General features: G+C 39.6%; 1 protein-coding gene across 2 annotated transcripts in view; it reads left to right on the forward strand.

The window, feature by feature from the left end:
- Window positions 1–17,441, forward strand: part of LOC115474033 (protein FAM122B-like) — a 66,980-nt gene that overhangs the window by 3,183 nt on the left and 46,356 nt on the right. For both annotated transcript variants that reach the window (XM_030209318.1, XM_030209319.1), the window contains exons 3-5: window positions 748–804; window positions 4,942–4,985; window positions 5,080–5,134. In XM_030209318.1, the coding sequence (XP_030065178.1) occupies window positions 748–804; window positions 4,942–4,985; window positions 5,080–5,134 (156 nt within the window). The remainder of the gene's footprint in view (window positions 1–747; window positions 805–4,941; window positions 4,986–5,079; window positions 5,135–17,441) is intronic.

Raw genomic sequence — 17,441 nt, forward strand, 5'->3', positions numbered from 1 at the left:
TAATAATCCCAATATCCCAATACTACCTCTCCCAGAATGCATAATTGGATGTCATAACACACAATGAGGACAGTTTGCAAAAGCTATTTATTTATACAGGTAAATTGACTTTTGAAAATTGCCCACCCTCTCTGTAGCTAAAAGGAGATGATGGTTCTTTGTATGGCTGTCAGGGTCTATAGTTTTGCTTTGACTGTAGCTGCTGTTTTCTGCTGAGCCAGAAGCTTCTCCCCTAGGCAGCTGCTGAATGGCTGAGCTGGCCCTGAGTGTCATCATAATGGAAAATCGAGTTGTGTTTGTGAATTAACTTATGCTGCTGAATTCTAGCAGTACTTTTGATTAAGTTGGGGGTGGAGTCTAAAGAAAGAGAAAAGAAAAGTGGCCAAAAATAGTAATAGGCTGCATATATTAAGTGACTACTAACATCATCCTGAGGGAAAAAAATGGCTTGGGTATGATCTGAAGATCTAATGCTAAAGAGGACTGTGCTAACTTAAGTTCCAAGATGTTGAATAAAATAGCATCTGCCACAGTATGAATGACACTTCAAGTTGAGACTTTACAAAATGTGTTCTTTCCTGCTATGTGATATTCTCTTCTCTGATTTTTCTGTTGTCTTTGAGTGTGTGTATATCTATCTATCTATCTTATTGACCCTGCCCTGAGGATGGCTGGAATTTGAACTGTATGAAGAACAATACTGTTTGATTAATTGAGTATTGCATATTAATTTGCCTGTTTTCACAGCTGTCTTCGTCCTCTCCAATTCGTATTCCCAGCAGCAGACTTTACCAACTCAAAAGGGTAAATGTATTTTTTTTTTACATGAAAGTAAATCTTTAACTTATTTTAAACGCTTTTAGCCTTTGTTGATTGCCATATAAAATTTGGAATACAGTGGTGAGAAGAGCAATGGAATTAAAACATAGGACTTGCATCCCACAAGAAATTTAATGTTTCTAGTTTGTTTAGCACTAGCAGTCTATTATCACTATGTATCACACTAAAAAAAATTGTGGGTAAACAAAAGGTAGAAAATTGAGCATGTATGAAAAGTGAATGTCATAAACCAGAAGAGAGAATAAAAACAGGGCATTAGTGAGACTGGTGACTGGTGATAGTGTTGCGTTTTAACCATAGTCATTCTGAAAAAGTCTCCAAAAACTGCATAATACCAAAATGCAAAATAATTTGAAGTATGTAGGCAAGTACCGTGTTCCAAACACATGTGCTTTAACCAATGTGAGTCTATATCAAGGAACGTTATGGTCGCATAACTTAATATATTTTCCTGTCCCAAATATATCGGTAATAAGAAAGCAGATCAGTCTTTTCATATGTTAGGTTCTATAGAGTTTTGGATTTTCTCTAGAGAAGAAACAGGTTTCTCTTGATACTTTGAGATATAGTGGTTTATAAAAATGTATATTAAATTGAAATTAGCAAAAATAACTTTAAAACTATACTAGCAAATGCCCAGCTTCAGAAAAGGGGTGAGCTTTTACATATCAGTCACAGCGTAAGAGCCAGCGCAATGAAATGCACTATGATAGTGGTTCCCAAGGCTGTCTGGGGGATCTCCAGCCAGTCAGGTTTTCAGAATATCAGCAATGAATATGCATGAGAGTAGTTTGCTTGCACTGCCTCATTTGTGTTTGGTGGTGGTCATTGACAAATGGGGAGTATTTTAGAATGGGATGGGGACTTAGGGGGTTGGTGTTTCTATGGGAGGCTCCCAGAGCTTGCTCCCTATGTTGGGGATCTCAAGAGTCTGAACTTAATTCTAATGGCAGCTTTAGTCTTTTTACTTCTGCAGTAATAGACATAGAAATAAAAAAAAAAAAACTTCCGTCATAAAATAACACTGATTTTCAGCACATTTTTATATTTCCTGCTCAGTGACTGTTCTAGGATACAGAGCTCAGCACATTCACGTTCTGTGTCATGCTAAGGCTTGCTTCTTTCTGTTTGTGTTATATTCTTTTCTCATTGTTCAGTATCTGAGGTTGTGAAAAAGATTTTAAACTGTCAGCTGGGGAACCTGTAGTAGAAAATCATAGAAAACACAGACCTGTTTGTCAAACATTAATCTTTAATTTGTAGCCCAAGTAGCATGAAGATGGATGTTTTGTTTAATAATGTGTTACTAGTGACATACTGGGTTCCATTTTTGTAAAAACCTGTAGTAGTAGCAGTGATTTAAATATATTTACATATATTCCAGGTGATACCAACTTTTGAAAGGTAAACAGGGATTAAATTTGGCTTGATTGTATGTATGGTACTCTAGGTTTTACAGCAGACAGATCAGTATTTCAACCAAGTCTTGGAGGCACACATTCCTAGTCTGTTTTTTAAGATAATGCAATAAATATTTGAGGTGAGAAGGTTTCCCAGATATTCAGACCTCTTGTGCATATTGTGACAGATACAGACACCATCCTGTCATGAAATGGGTATAGGAGGAAGAAGCGGGACCCTGGGTATTGGATTTAGTTGTTGACAGATCCAGGATAGATCTTGCCCTGGTATTATTCTAGGTGAGGGCTATAACGAACACACTTTGTGTTTTGTTTCAGGAGACTTGTTAGAAAGTGTTGTTTCCTTTTATGAATGAAAAAGTAGAAGGAAATACAACTCTCAGGAGACCCAGGCCAGAACAGGCAACTTCCTAAATGCAGAAAAAGGAGGGTCGGCTAGAAAGTTTCAAGCCCAGCTAGAAGCTGAATAGGAGGGGTGCCTTAAAAGGTAGGGGCAGGGAAGCTTTCAACCCTACAGGAAACTGCCCATATTAGGAAAGATAGAGCACAGTGCAGTCACGTCTCATAACTAGGAGTGAAATGAGAAGTCCACTGGTTGGTGGAGAACTTCTTGGGAGGGGTTTAGGTCCTAAAGCCCCTTAAAAAAGCCCTCCCAGAAATAATTGAGAAAAGGTGAAGAGATGAAGAAGGCATGGCCAGCTGGAAAAGCTAGTAAGGAAAAGAACTAAAGATGGCCAAAGACTGAGCAAGGTAGTTGGGAAATTGGGCCAATGTTTTTACATTCTGTGAACTGAGAAGAATAGCCAGGGGTGGAGGATGTCACTGTAAAGTTGTGAAGTTCATGCTAGCCATAGTGAGGAGGCTGTTGGACTGATGTTCAGTGTTATTAATGGAATGGAGCCAGTCCATGTGTGTTGCAACTTGTGTTGAAGATAAGACAAGAAGCGATAATCCTCCACAGACTTTGAAATTGCTAGAACTTGAAGGTAGCATGTGAAACTAATTTGCATATACCCAGAACTCTAACAAAGTATTTGTTTCTTATGCCACCTTTTTGAAGTATAGGATCCAGGAGGTCCTTGAAGTAACGAGTTTTGGTTCTGACTCACAGAAGGAAGGGTATTCAATGTGATGGAAGTGAAATTGAGGTAACATGGGAAGTCATCCTGAGTGAACTAGATAACTGTAAATAAGACTACTGTTGCCAATGTGAAAGATAGCGGCGGACTGTCATTCCCATTATTTAGAGGCAAGCCTCTAATTTTATCACTAAAAAGCCTAAGCCAAGGGAAGTATGTACCTAAACCATCCTCCTGAAGGGTTGCTGATGAGAGTCTTTGTCGCAATATTTATTATGGATATCCTGAAAAACAAAAATGGGCAGGTGTGCCTCCAGGACAGAGTTGGGAAATTAGATGATGATGATGATAAAGACCAAGTAATTTTCCAGTTATAAATGTTTACATTGCCCATACCCTGGTTGCCAGCTGTAAAAGTCTCACTGCTTGTGGGATACTGCTCTTTATCCAAATTGGTTTTTGTTGTCTTCTTCATTAGGTCTCTGCTATCCTGGTTAGATGGGACAGTCACCAACAGAAGGAAAACACTCCACTGAAGGAAAAATGGCAGGCATAAAACAGTAGAGCAACAAAAAAAAGGAACCGCTCGCAGATGGTGTCCAAAAATTTCTTTATTAAAATCTTCTAAAACAGTAAGGGAGACCTGACAATGCGTGTTCCTAGACTAGTTGTCAAACAGCAAAGTCTCCTATTGACAATTCAAAACATATATAAAATATGGATAAAAGAGACAAAACCACATACTTATATATGACACTTGAAATGTAAAACAAAACCCATAAAACATATATTCTCACATAAATGAGACATATAAAAGATCAATAATAGCATGTCAAGCATGCAATTATAATGATGTAGTTAAATTTAAGATTACCATTGAGCCAGTATTTAAAAAAGAACAACAATTTATCTGTTAAACTAAATGCAAAAGAGATAATTATCACACAGCACAAAGCAGGTGTCTCTCTTAAAGTAAGCGCTATCCCTAGTTGCAAAAATGATGATAAATGTCACCTGGTACATATTGGCTTCATTTTATATATGTTTTGAATTGTCAATAGGAGACTTTGCTGTTTGGCAACTAATCTAGGAATGCGCATTGTATGACAGATTCCTAGGTATGGATCTTCCTATATATATATATATATATATATATATATATAAACTATTTAGTTTGTATGTGTATTTATGCATATGGTTAGATCCTGATTAATTTGTATTTTTTTGCAACCTTTTCAGACCCCTGATGCAGGCCGCAAGGGCTGAAACGCGAGTGGTGTCGGGTCTCCCTTACTGTTTTAGAAGATTTTATTAAAGACTTTTTTGGACACCATCCGCGAGATGTTCCTTATTTTGTTGCTCTACTTTTATATCCTGGTTAGCTGAGCATACCACCATCCACATGGTTGTGTCCTGAGTAAGAGAACAATGTACTCATAAGGGAGACTATATTATGTCTGTTACAGGACTGTACTTGCACCATGATAACCAAAAGTTGATGCACTTTTGTAAGAAATTGCCTTTATGATGAGAGAGAGAGAAAAGAAAATGAAGCCAGTGAAAGTCTCTTTATTAACCTCTGTACCGCTTGCACTCTGCAGGAAGAAGGTGTGGACTTGATGAACAGAGAAACTGCTCATGAGAGGTCAGGATGCAAAAGGCAGTCAGAAAGGTTGTATGGCAACCATTGGCTTTTAGGCTTGGTCAGTTATAATGAGAATGTTTTTTTGTGATTTTAGGGAAGTGCAGACAGCAATGCAGATGAGCCAGTCATGGGAAGAAAGTTTAAGTCTGGTAATATCTCCATTATATACACATACACAATTTTTTGTTCAACTATTTTCGTTTTTAAACAAATGGTTTGAAAATAATAAAAAAAAAAGAGTACTAGGTTGGACCCAACAGCAGGTTCCACCTTAAATCCCAAGCAGTTTCAGAAAGGTTCAGGTGAGTGATCAGGCAGAAAATCGCCACTGCTTGTATGGTATTTGAAAAATGTTGCTACTGTTTTTTAAAATTCTGTTTATCTTTGAAATTCTCCTCTAATTTCTGGGAGCAAACATTTCCACAAGTGTCAAAAATCTCAAACTTAGTACATATAATTGATTCATGCAGTATGCACTGGGGTGGGTCTGGCCCTAAGTGACAGTGTTGATGGTGCTTTCTCATTCTTCATTCCTATCTCCCCCCCCCCCCCCCTTTAGAGGGGTTGGATTATGGTAGTGGAGTAGGGGTCGTTGTTACTTATGAGTTGTGTTCACTCAGGACAAGTTTGGTTGGTGGAAGGCAGCTCAGTTCTTCTGGTCTGCACTCACTTGGGCCATATTGGATTACTGGGGGACCGGTGCAACACTCATGGTTCAGGCTTGAGATTACTGGTGGTGCCCCAGGTGACCATCCTGGATGTCCTACCCTAAAGCCAGCTTTGAGGGCCGGATGCTTAAAAGATTTGTGGCAGGAAGCAGGAGGTATACCTACTCCTTCCTGCCTCTTGGCTTGCCCTCTACAAAATGGTGATGCCCTGCCCGGTGCATCCTACCATATAAGGGAAAAAATTCCATATATGATACTTAAATCCCACCCAGTTCAACCCAGGATGCACCGGGCAGGGGCGGGGCACTGCCATTTTGAAGAGGATAGGCCAGAGTCAGGAGGGAGAAGGCACCCCTTTGCCACAAGGCATGTGGAGGGGTCTGGGGCATGGGATTCTCCTAGACCACCAGGGTCAATGGTGAGTAGAGGATCAAACTTGGCCTGGCCAGGGGTTGTTTGGGGAGGGGGGGGTGCTGCATTGACAATCATTAGAACCAGCGCTGAAACCATTAGAGCGTTCAGGGCACTCTAATGCCAGTGCTAATCGCCTCTAACGCCGACGTTAGGTTTTGAGCATCAGTCCCTGAGTGAGCCTGATGGTGTTTCTGACATTGATCAGTATAGACCGGTTGGATTTTATCACCTAATGTGCAAATTAGCTTCTTCAAAAGTTCCAGTTTTATTGAGTGAACTTTTTTTTTTTAACTGGAAAGAAAATGGTTATTACTGTTCTATTCCAAAATATTTGCTAGACCACACTTCTAGTCAAGGACACATCAGAGAGGTTCACAAACTACAATATAAAAGAAAGAAATAAAAGCTACCAGACTGAGCACAACTTCACCTATCTTGATTAAATTCCTGTTGGAAAAATCAAGTCTTCTGTTTGGCCTTAAGCTTAGAAAAACATTTTTCTGTTCACAATTCAAGCAGTGTGGCATTCCAAAGAGCAGGTACTAAATAAACAAAAACTATGTTCTAAACAAATGTGGAATGGAGGGGGAATTGTGAGAATATGGACCTGAAAAGGCTGTAAAGCTGTAGAAGAGGACATAAGGCGTGAGATGGTTAGTTAAATAAGTTTATGAAAAGTGTACGGTGGGTTAGAAGGAATTTTGAACTTAATTCGCTTACTTTCTGGAAGCCATTGGAGATCTATTAATAAAGGAGTCTCATACTCTGTGTACTTAAATACTGAACAGAAGAAAATGTGTACATTATTATAGAGTGTATTTTTTCTATGTCTATTAGCTTGTGCTGAAGTATAAGAACAGCCATACTAGGTCCCCAGTATCCCGGGGCAAGCAGTGACGTCCCCCATGTCCATTCAATAACAGACTATGGACTTTTCCTCCAAGAACTTGTCCAAATCTTTTTTAAAACCCAGATAGGCTAATTGCTGTTATTTATTCTTTGAGTGAAAAAAATATTTCCTTCTATTTGTTTTAAAAGTATTTCCATGTAATTTCATTGTGTCCCCTGCTCTTTGTACTTTTTGAAAGAGTGAAAAATCGATTCACTTCTACCTGTTCTACACCTCTCAGGATTATATAGACCTATAGATTTTATAGATTTTTGCTGGACCTGAACCATAATACTGCTAAGTGTTCTGGTATTTTCATTCTTAATTTCTCAGCTGTCTGGCTACAGGTATCTATTCTCTGAATTAATTAATTTGTCACGTGAATCTGTATTGTGGTGTACTTCTCTCTTCTAACCCAGACCCCAAAGGGACAAAAACAAAACAAACACCTTTCTTTCCCTTTCTGGTTAGCTCTGATAATAGTGAGCCTAGGCTTTTCAAACTTTCTTGTGCTTTACCCTGCTAACTTTAGTTGTAGCATTCTAATTTTGGCTGTATACTGTGGAGAAGTTCTGCCAGGTTTATTTTCCATTGCTAATCCTAGATAAAAAAGCAGCTTTAGTTTTTCTACTGGCTTAATTTGCACTTACATTTTAGAGACTGGGAATATTTAGGAGAAAAGTTAGTTTCTAGCAGAATTTGACTGTTGTATCAAACTGAATTTGATTTTTTTAGCAAACTCTGTCATTACTTGCCTCAGAACCTTTTTGATAGAGGTCTTGGCTGACTCACTGGGACTTAGTCCCACCTACCCTCCCCAGGGTTTTCCATTCATATATAGACAACCCAAAATTAATTAACATTACTCCTCGGTCATACACAGCCAGTCTTACAGACTGTTAAATCTATCATAGTACACATGTTCATACCCATTCCAACTAATCAAGATGACTATTCTGTGTAATAATTGTGGTGCTTTAGTTCCAAGGCACACCATCTGGAGGCTTAAGGCTTGTCCTATCTGTCTTCAGCTGCTAGTATAAATCAGGAGCTCATCAAAATAAAGCAGAATTGGATGCAATTAAAGCAGCTTCTATCACTGCACAGAATCATACCAGTTTCTCACCACTTCCTCAAAGAATAAAACCATCTAAGAATAGTTGGATTACAGTAGGCTTAGGTAGACTATGACATGTGGCATAGAAGCATCCACCGTCACAATTGTTGCCCCTGCAGAATTCTTTTGCTCCATTACAGCACTGTGATACTCCAGAAAATAGGACTGAGATGGAACAAAAAGCAGTGAAGGTGTCCCAAGAGAAAAGACACCTCCTCTTCCCAAACACTAATATTGAATCTCAAACCAGAAAACTGTTGCTGCTAGGGGACTCTATTATCAGAAGCATTATTTGTGAAACGCAGATTAAGGGGCTTAGCAAAATAATGCCTTCCAGGCTCCTCAGTTACCATTAGTATCGGATAAATACGGACTATAATCAGAGAAGAAACTGTTTCAAGAAATGATTTACTTGGGGGAAAGAGCTCTAGAGCACTCGCTACTGTTTATAATTTAAGAGCAGGCGTTGTATTTATAAGTTTTAGGATATTAATTTCTTCACCAATCACCAAAGGTGATAATTGCAATAAATTAAATATTATCTCTGTTGAAATGCAGTATTCTGTACTGCAAGATTAGCCTTAAGATACCATATACTCAGAACACAAAGAGACTATATTTTTAGCTTCAAAAGGGTTCATTTAATATACAAATAATATTGCAAACGAGAGATAGCTTTTAAAAGGATCTTAGAACAGAGAATTTGTGCATAAAATAGAACAAAGTAACAGGTCCAAATCTTAAGGTTATAGGTTAACTTACAGCCCTTGTTACAAGCATGCTGTGGTCCAGCTGATTGATGAGCACATGGTCAGGAGCAAGGCATCAGCAGACCCCAAAGAGAGCAGCAGGTCCCAAGAGGAGGCAGGTTCCAAGAGAGCGAGCTGGGCTGTTTCCAGGCCTTTTATAATGTTAGCAGAGAAGCATGGTGTGTGCGTGTCCTGGATATTTTGCAAGGCATTATGGTAATTATATTCTGTTCACATGGTCACATTATAAGTCTCGCCTTTCTGCAGATGTCCTGGCGTCCATTTGTCTGATAGATGATGGGAGGGGGCAGGTATACCTCTGATGACAGGCAAGTGTTTTGTTTATGCTTTTCCTCTGAGTTCTTTGTTTTCAATGGGGTCTCCAGACTTTCTGTCTCTTGGGTCTTTGGTTTTCGGAGATGTCTGGATGGAATATTCAGGTACCCACCTTAGTCAAGCTTTTGTTAGGTGGGAGGGCAGAGGAAGCTATATATCTCTTTTGTCTTTAAGTGTTTGTAATTGACTATCACTGCTATCAAAAGTCCCCAAGAAAAAGGGAGGGAGAGAGGGGCTTGAAATGAAACTATTTTCTCTGCTGTAGTTTAAAACTGTATTTTAAAGCTGTATGTTTGTATTGCTATATATGATCCAGCAAAATATCATGCTACATATTTCAATAATAAACTGATACCATTACAAAACTAAGGAATCTAACACTGATGTTATCCACCTGGGAACAAATGACTCGGTCAGTAATATCTCCACTTGCAACACATAGAACTTTGCAGGAGCTGGGGGAGGGGTTAAAAACTTTGGTACAAATGGTAGCTTTTTCTAAAGTATTACGTACTGTTGGAAAGGGAGAGAAAAGTTTATAAAATACTGAGATATTTCAATAGGTGGCTCAAAGCCTGGTGTAATCAAGAAGGTTTTAGGTACATAGGAGGATGGGGCAATACATGGAAAAACAAAAGGCTATTTTGTAAGGATGGACTGCATCTCACTGTGGCAGGAAAAAAAATCTTTATAGAGAAATTGACATGTATCTAGGCGTTTAAACTAGAAGGTGGGAGTGGCATATGGCGGCAGGTCAATTCCAGTGGTCACGCCCCGCTAAAGAGTTGCTGGGGACAGAAATCCAACTCGCCCCCGCCCGTCCCCAAAAGAATTTAATGGTACAATAAAAAAAAAAAATTCCTGTCTGCTCTCTGGGTTCGGGCCACAGCACTGCAGGCAAGGAAGGAACGGAAGTTGAAACACTCTGGTGCGCACATGTAAGACTTCTCTGATTCACTGGCACTGTGTGCTAAGAGATCACCAAATGCACACGCCAGTAGGTCAGGTGACATCTGATGCTCGTGCCTATATCAGAGCTGAGGTCTGCGCATCAGCCTGGGAGCAATGAGGATTAATAGTAACAGAGTAAATGACAGCAGATAACCCGGAATGGTCCATCCAGTCTGCCCAGTAGACATAATCATTATCAATTCATGATTAAATCAACAATGAATTTGATATTAAATACATGATTATGGTCTTTCTGTGTATTTCTGGGACATAGACCATAGAAGTCCGCCTGGCCCTATCCTTATGTTCCAACTGCTGGAGTTGCCCTTGAATCCTACTCCAGCCTATTTATCTTCTCATTTGCTGGATGCAGACCATAAAAGTCTGTCCAGCACTGTCCTCATGTTCCAGCCACTAATGTTGCTGTCTAAGCCCTTTCCAGCCCCTTCTTAAACCAGATTGCCATATATGAGAGACAAACCATACAGGTCTCCCGGTATTGGCCCTAGTTCATCACAGCCAGAGTCACCATAAGTGTCACTTGACACATCCACACACATTCAGCCATTTAAGTTTAGTTTATAACTTCCATTTTCTAATTAGAGATCTTCTATGTTTATCCCATGCCTTTTTGAATTTCATCACCATTTGTATCTCTACCACCTCCTTTATGGAGACTTTCCACATCTGTACTGTTAAAGCAAGGAGGAGGAGACAGCACTCAAAGAACTTGGTACTCGGTAGGTGAGATGCTGGTACAAGTACAGCATACACTTCCACAGGAACCCCGCAGGAACTGCTTCCGTCCCTGCGGCAATCCCGTTCCCCTGCAAGTCTCTACTCCCTGCTAAAGACAAGGTATGACAGTAGTAAAGAAAACAATGTAAACACCTATCTTAGCAAATCACTTCTTACCAACACAGAAGTGAGACTGAAGAAAAAACTAAACAGAAGATGAGACTGCCACTGACATGTAGCTGGAAAGCAATGACCACAATTGCTCGCAGTCTAAGCAACAAAGTTCATGATCTGTAAGCTTTGATGTTAGAGGCAGACTTATACATTGTTCGTATCACAGAGACATGGTTCAATTATTCCCATGAATGGGATGCAAACATAAAGGCTACAATCATTTAGGAAGGATAGAGATGGTTATAAAGGTGGAGGAGTAGCTCTGTATGTGAGAAACGATATCGCAGCAACTGAAATGCCAGGGGCCTGGGACAGGAAGAAGCGAATGGATCACTTTGAAAAGAAATGATTGAACTGGTCAGCCTGATGTTGCCGGGCAAAATGGTAGAGAATTATAAAGAACAAAATTACGGAGCATATTTAAAAGCATAGATTAATGAGACAAAGCCAACATGAATTTAGTGAAGGGAAATCTTGCCTCACCAATCTACTACATTTCTTTGAAGAGGTGAACAAATGTGTGGATAAATGTGAGCAGGATGATATTGTGTATCTGGATTTTCAGAAGGCATTTGACAAAGTACCTTGTGAAAGACTCCAGAGGCAACTGGAGAGTCATGGTGCGACCACACCTTATTCACTTTTTTTGCAATTCTAGTCACCACATCTCAAAAAAGATATAGTGGAATTAGAAGGGTGATGAAAAAAGGGAACAGGATGACTTCCCTATGAGGAAAGGCTAAAGTGGCTAGGGCTCTTCAGCTTGGAGAAAAGACAGCTGAGGGGAGATATGATAGAGGTCTATAAAATAATGAGTTGAGTGGAACGGGTAGATGTGGATCGCTTGTTTACTCTTTCCAAAAGTACTAGAATTAAGGGACACACAATAAAGCTGCAAAATAGTAAATTTGAAACAAATCAAGAAAATATTTTTTCACTCAATGTGTAATTAAACTCTGGAATTAATTGCCAAAGAATGTAGTAAAAGCAGTTAGCTTAGTGGGGTTTAAAAAAGGTTTGGATATCTTCCTAAAAAAGAAGTCCATAAGCCATTATTTAGATGGGCTTGGGGAAAATCCACTGCTTATTTCTAGGATAAGCAACACAAAATGAATTGTTATTTTGGGATCTTGTCATGTACTTGTAATCTGGATTGGCTACTGTTGGAAATAAACAGGAAATAGTCACGCTCATGAACAAATTCAAACAATTGATAGCAAACAGCAACAACATTCTACTGCTACAATTCGACATGTCAAGTGCATTCGACATGGTTGACCATGGAATTTTATTACACATCCTCGATTACTTCGGAATCGGAGGCAACATTCTCAATTGGTTTAAAGGGTTCCTCACTACACACTCATATCAAGTGACTTCTAACTCGACTACATCAGCGACATGGAAACCTGAATGCGGAGTTCCACAGGGATCCCCCCTCTCACCGACCATATTCAACCTAATGATGACACCCTTGGCCAAACTATTATCGAATCAGAACCTAAACCCATATATATACGCTGACGATGTAACGATCTTCATCCCATTCCATCAAGATTTAAGAGAAATCTCCAATGAAATCAAGCAAAGCCTACATATTATGAATTCCTGGGCAGATGCATTTCAGCTGAAACTCAATGCTGAGAAAACCCAGTGCCTGGTACTCAACTCGCAATACAACAAGAATAAATTTACCACCATCAACACACCTAAACTAAATCTACCAGTTTCGGACACCCTGAAAATCCTCGGAGTCACCATTGATCGACATCTAACACTTGAGAACCATGCAAATAACATAACCAAAAAGATGTTTCATTCAATGTGGAAACTAAAAAGAGTAAGACCATTTTTTCCAAGGATTGTCTTCCGCAATCTGGTACAATCACTGGTACTCAGTCATCTGGACTATTGTAACTCACTCTACGCTGGCTGTAAAGAGCAAATACTAAAAAAAAAAAAAAACTCCAGACAACTCAGAATACGGCAGCCAGACTAATATTCAGCACACCAAAATACGAAAGCGCGAAACCCCTACGAGAAAAACTACACTGGCTCCCACTAAAAGAACGCATCATGTTCAAACTTTGCACTTTAGTCCATAAAATCATCCATGGTAACGCCCCAGCCTACATGTCAGATCTAATAGAACTACCACCCAGGAACGCAAAAAAATCTTCCCGCACACCCCTCATTCTTCATCCTCCCAAGTGTAAGGGTTTGAAATACAAATCAATGCATGCATCTACCTTTTCCTATACGAGCACGCAGCTCTGGAATGTGCTGCCACGTAACTTGAAAACGGTCTATGAACTGACCAATTTCCGCAAACTATTAAAAACCTATCTCTTCGACAAGATATATCACAAAGATCAACATGTGTAACTGTATAATCTTTTGAACTTCTAGAACTGTCTTATAATGTCTTTTGCTTTAACACCATCATGTAATTCACCACCATGTAACACAAACCCTCTGTAAACCTAATGTATATTCACTTCTATTTGCAGTACCCATGATGTATTGTAAGCCACATTGAGCCTGCAAAGAGGTGGGATACAAATGCAATAAATAAATAAAATTCTGGGCTTGATGAACCTTCGGTCTGTCTCAGTATGGTAACACTTATGTTCTCATATAACATCTGTCCACATGAGTGCTGTCTACAGACCTCCGACACAATCGGAGGAACTAGATAAAGATCTAGTTACAGATATCCAAAAGTTGGGAAAGAAAAGAGAGGTGCTGTTGCTGGGAGATTTCAGCCTACCGGATGTGGATTGGAAAGTTCCATGTGCGGAATTGGAAAGAATTAGAGAGATAGTGGATGCCTTGCAAAGTGATCTGCTCAGACAAATGCTAATGGAAACCACGAGGGGAGGAGCGATGCTGGATCTGGTGCTCACAAATGGGGAAAGTGTCTAATGTCCCAGTGGACCACCTGAGCAGCAGTGATCCATCAGATAGTTTGGTTTGATATGCCCTGTATTCCACTAAGGACTACATAGTAACATAGTAAATGACGGCAGATAAAGTCCTGTATGGTTAATGGGTTACTGTGGGGTAAAGGAGGAGAACAGAACTGATAGGGACATGGGATATGACAACAGGATGAAAGGGGTGGGGGGGCGGGAGGCATAGAGTACATGTGACCAGACTGGCGAAGGCCTAAATATTGGGACTTTCAATTGAACTGCTTTGTTGAAGTTGAAGGAACACCTCAAGGAGGCTGTGGTACAAGGGAGCCGCTTCGGTTGAATGGGCAACTGGATAACAGCGAAGAAGGGGGGAGGGGGGGAGTTGGGAGGGGTAAGTTGCATAATTAAAATTCAAAAATGCTGCATGTTAGTTAGCAAACTGTTGTATAGTTATATTGAGGTTTGATGTATGTTATATGCAGAGCCCTGTATGACAATGTTTATTTTGTTGCAGTATCAATAAAAATTGTTTAAATATAAAGACCTGTACGGTACATCTATTCTGCCCAACAAGATAAACTCATTTTACATGGTATTTGATACTTTATACCCGAGTTTGATTTGTCCTTGCCATTCTCAGGGCACAGACCGTAGAAATCTGCCCAGCACTGTTCTTGTACTAAGTTCTGAAGCTAACATTGAAACCCCTTAAAATTTACGCTCTAGCCCATCCATATCTATTCAGTCACGATCAGGGCATAGACCATAGAAGTCTGCCCAGCACAGGTTTTGCTTCCCAATTATCGGCGTTGCCACCTAATCTCCGCTGATATTCCATGGATCCATTCCTTCTAAATAGGATTCCTAAATAGCTCTCCTTGTTAGTTCTTGGACCAGTTGTTCCAAGAAGCAGTCATTTATTGCATCTAAGAGAATTTTATCTCCCTAGTGCTTCCTGTTGTAACATTTATGCAGTCACTATTGGGTACTTGAAATCACCCTTATGATAATGTTGCACAATTTGCCAGCTTTGTTAATTTCTGTAAACATTTGTTCATCTGTTCATTCTGTCCTGATGGACGGTAGTACAACCCTACCAGTATACTCTTTCTGTTTACACATGGAATTTCTGCCACGGATAGGATCAAGATGGCGTCGGGAGCGGATGTCAGGACCTGCAGCTCCTGAGTTTCAAACAACGCTCTGGCGAAGGATTAATCTTTCCGATCCTAGGATGGGGAAGACGGCGGCTCCTACCTCCGCGGTTCCACTGCCAATCCACGCCTCTCGTCAGATGACTTTGGAGAGCTTTCGAGTAGGGGCCCCTGGAGAATGAACACCCACTTTGATAGACTCGGCCCCTTCGGGAGTTGAGTGCAGCATTGAAGGAGTGACGTTGAGTCCTCCATCTTACACAGTACTGCCGCGACCCGGAGGCGATTTGATACTTGTGGGGTCACGGCGTCCTGAGGCCTCGGAACTTCCTAGACCCTCAGCGCTTGTAGAAGGAGGACCTATGAGTACTTCAACCCCGGGTAAAGAGACATCGACGCAGGACTCAGTACGAGATACTGCTTCCACTTCCTGGGAGATCGGGACCGAGTGTTCCAGAGGATTAATGAGACCTGCAGTGGTGACTATGAATACATTATGGGATGCCATTCAGGGTGTGAACAATACGTTATTTTTGATGAATACTTCAATTAAGGGTGAAATACCTGATTAAAAAAAAATCTAATCAGATATTGTCCGATCAAATTCAAGAGCAGAGTGTTAAAACTTTGAAAATAGAAGGAGAAATTGAGAAACTACAAAATCTCACAGAGGCTTTAATTAAAGAAAGAGAAATCCAAGAAAGAAAGTTAGAATTTCTTGAAAATAATGGACGCAGGAACAACTTGAGATTTTTGAACTTTCCGAAATCTCCTCTGATAAATGCTGTGGACATGCTAAAGAAATATTTTAATGAAATATTGGAGATTCCAGTAGAGGGTTATCCCCCTATAACAAGAACCCAATATATAACAGGAATACCTGGATTATCTAAAGATAAACCTCAAGCTGCTCCTGGTACTAATTTAAATCTAACAGAGTTCCTGGAAACCTCTCTTGAACTTATTTCTGAAAGAACGACATTATTGGTAACTTTTGCACTTGAGCCCGATCGAAGCAATATTCTTCGGTCATATTTCAGGCATATTAATGACTCTTTCTTGGGACAAAAGATATAAGTTTTCCCCGATTTGGCACGAGCCACTCAAAAGAAGAGAAAAGAATTCCTGACAATACAAGTCAAGGGTTCTAAAGTTAGGTGGTACTTTTATTTTGAAATTTCCTTGTAGGTGTTGTATTTCTTTTGATTTGGTGAATTATGTTTTTTTTAATCCCAAGAAACAGAGTTTATTGAATCAAAAGAAAAGGTTTTCTGTCTCTGGAGCCATTCCCGTAATTTTGAGAATTCTGTTAAATCTGCTGTGGATATTCGTTTCTCCCATCCACTGATAAATAGTTTAATTTATTAATATATTTCCTTTTGTTATAATTTCTTAGCTCTTGATTCAAATTATTGTGGACAAATGTAAAAGAAAATTTCCTTTATAGTGATCTAAATTATTACAATGCCTTATTATTTATTTCTGAGATTGCCAATACATTTATGTTTGTAGATATAAATGTAAAATGATTAAAAGTAAAAAAAAAAAAAAAAAAGAATTTCTGTCCACAAGGATTCCATGCTGCTATCTTTCATGTAGAATATTTTGTTTGACTCAATTCCTTCCTTAACATATAGCACACACCCCTCCAATTTAATCCACTCTATCATTGCGATATATTTTGTACTTTTGATTACAAAGTGTTCCCATTAATTGTCCTCCTTCCACTAAGTCTCCGAGATGCCTATTTATCTCTTCATTTAGTGCTATGTACTCCAACTCCCCCATCTTATTTTTTAGGCTTCTAGCATTTGTATTTATACACTTCAAAATGTGTTTGTAAAATGTTAAAATGTATTTATTTTTAGCATCTACAGGCTGCTTTGAAGTTGATGGTGATAATTTGCATCCTTTACTCTCTTTTCCCATTAAACACTCCTGTCTTTCTTTCACCATTATTGAAACCTCTGTATTGGGAATCCCTAAATGTCCTTTTTGAATAGTATCCTTCAAGGACACTCCACACTGAACCATGTGCTCCTGGTGGCTTCCCCACCCCCTCCCTCCCATTTTAGTTTAAAAGCTGCTTTATCTCCTTTTTAAAAGTTAGCGCCTGCAGCCTGATTCCATCCCTGTCAGAACAGACTTCTCCTTCCCCAGATGTTGTCTAGGTCCTAACAAATCTAAATACTTCATCCTTGCACCATTGTCTCAACTACACATTAAGTGTGCAGAGCTCTGCCTGCCTCTTGGGTCCTGCGCGTGGAATGGGGAGCATTTCTGAAAATGCTATCCTGGAGGTTCTGGATTTCAGCATTCTACCTAAAATCCTAAATTTGGCTTCCAGA

This window comes from Microcaecilia unicolor, chromosome 7 (assembly GCF_901765095.1).
Source record: "Microcaecilia unicolor chromosome 7, aMicUni1.1, whole genome shotgun sequence".
NCBI classification, from domain to species: Eukaryota; Metazoa; Chordata; class Amphibia; order Gymnophiona; family Siphonopidae; genus Microcaecilia; species Microcaecilia unicolor.